The sequence below is a fragment of the Megalops cyprinoides genome, chromosome 1 (assembly GCF_013368585.1).
Source record: "Megalops cyprinoides isolate fMegCyp1 chromosome 1, fMegCyp1.pri, whole genome shotgun sequence".
In the NCBI taxonomy this organism is placed as follows: domain Eukaryota; kingdom Metazoa; phylum Chordata; class Actinopteri; order Elopiformes; family Megalopidae; genus Megalops; species Megalops cyprinoides.
Genome location: NC_050583.1, coordinates 28,986,651 through 28,988,474, shown reverse-complemented (window position 1 = coordinate 28,988,474; position 1,824 = coordinate 28,986,651). Strand labels below are relative to the sequence as shown.

Here is a 1,824-nt window from a genome sequence, read left to right as displayed (position 1 = left end):
GGCTAACAAAAGAAAAAAAAAATCAGCAGATATTTTAATTGCATCTGCAAAACTTTATTTGCATATAAATATTTAAAGTGGAGTTGGCCTTACTTTTAAGGAAAGAAGATAGGAGTATGATTGAGTGATTGAGCATCCACAATACAGAAAAGAGAGCTGAACTAATTTAACTGTAAGAAATGTAACAAACAATGTTGTGTAGTTAATGCAATATATTTGCAACAGATGTCTCATTGGTAATGTTTCTGATGGAAATTCTGAAGTGTTTTGAGGGAAGTATTTCAGAAATTGAAAATAGAGACAAGTGGTATAGATCGTCTGCATTTATTGAACATTTAGTAACTTGTACAGTCTTGCACAGTATTCTGCAGGCTACATAGTCTTACCCTCACAATTATTCTACTCATGACGTATGGACACGAATCAACGTCTAATAATGCACTGTATCTCAGAGTATAACTTCTCATTGAGGAGTTAAAGAATTCTCCAATTTGGAGTTAAAAGAAAAACGTACTTTTACTGTCCTCTCTATTTCTTGGAGAGCATGACGTCCACTGCTGCTATAGACTTATAAACATTCGCCAGTCCAAAGTTCATTTCAGTGGCCAATTCCGGCATTAGGCGTAACAGCTCTGTCGTCGGCACTAGGAATCTCTTCTGTCTCCAGATAGCGCCGTCTACCATTTCACCAGGAATCCTGTTGCTTCAAACTCACGTGAATGAGAAGTGGAAGCAGGCTGCCCGTAACAATGATGCGGAGATATAGACTACATGTAACTAAACGCGTTAGTGTAATTACGAGAGAATGCAGCTATTCGTTTTTTTCATTGGCGGCTTTCTTCGCACTCCAGCGTTGTCTTTGGGGATGGTCTCTCTACGCCTTCGCAGCGCAGGGCTTAGGCGGCTGGGCAGGTTGACTTGCTGCAGGAGCTCCTTGAACACCCCCATCACGTTCTCGCTGGTCTTGGCGGACGCCTCCACAAAGCTGGCGTTCCAATCCAGCTCAACAGTTGACATGATCTCGCCGGTGGACACCAGGCGCTGATTCTCCAAGTCCACTTTATTACCCACCACTGTGATGGGAGTAAACTTGTCGCCCTTCAGTTCCAGAATCTCCTCTCGCAACCTCTGCACCTCCTCGAAGGATTCCGGATCATCTATGGAGTAGACCAAGGCGAAAGCGTCACTATTGCGGATGCATAGTTTTCGCATGGCCGGAAAAGAATAGCTGCCGCTCGTGTCCATAATCTCGATGCGAATTTTTGCACCATCAATTTCATATTCGATGCTGTGCAGCTCCTCAACTGTGCGTTTATACTTGTGTTCAAACCGGTCTTGCAGAAACCGCAGGATCAACGCGGTCTTGCCAACCCCTGCCGCGCCAAAGAACACCAGGCGCACTGTGGTCTTCTCTTTCACTGCCAGAGATGACATGGCTTTGGAAATTAGGATTTGCCTCTGATATAGGAAGACAAGATCTTCTTTCCCCTTCGATGAGGCTCTATACAACGCGTAGTCAATTTTTGTCAGCAAAGATAACGTGCGTGAACGAGCTGCTCTCTAAGCTGCAGGCAAGACTCTGATTTCCAAGACTCTCTCAGATATGATATCAGAAGCCTGTTTACTGGGTAGAAAGGTACCGTTTTTATTCCTTCAAGATCTCTACGTCAGTTACACCTCTGTCCAATGACAAGGGAAGGGGGTGTGTTAAGGTAGGAGGGGCATGGCTACAACCTGGAAAGACGTTTGGAAAACGCATAAGCCATTTGCTTTCTTTAAAATACATATTCAGTAATATTAGACATTATTACTTCCGATTCAATA

The 1,824-nt window shown here is 43.6% G+C and overlaps 1 protein-coding gene across 1 annotated transcript; it reads right to left on the bottom strand.

Moving 5' to 3' along the window:
- Positions 1-308: 308 nt before the first annotated feature.
- Positions 309-1,595, bottom strand: rasd3 (RASD family member 3). The gene has a single exon (XM_036547254.1). It carries the CDS (start codon positions 1,432-1,434, stop codon positions 796-798), a length of 639 nt encoding a protein of 212 aa, XP_036403147.1. The 5' UTR covers positions 1,435-1,595; the 3' UTR covers positions 309-795.
- Between the last annotated feature and the right edge of the window lie 229 nt (positions 1,596-1,824).

Bases quoted from the DNA above. Each gene is read 5' to 3' on its own strand.
- rasd3 (XM_036547254.1), bottom strand. From the start codon at position 1,434: ATGTCATCTCTGGCAGTGAAAGAGAAGACCACAGTGCGCCTGGTGTTC.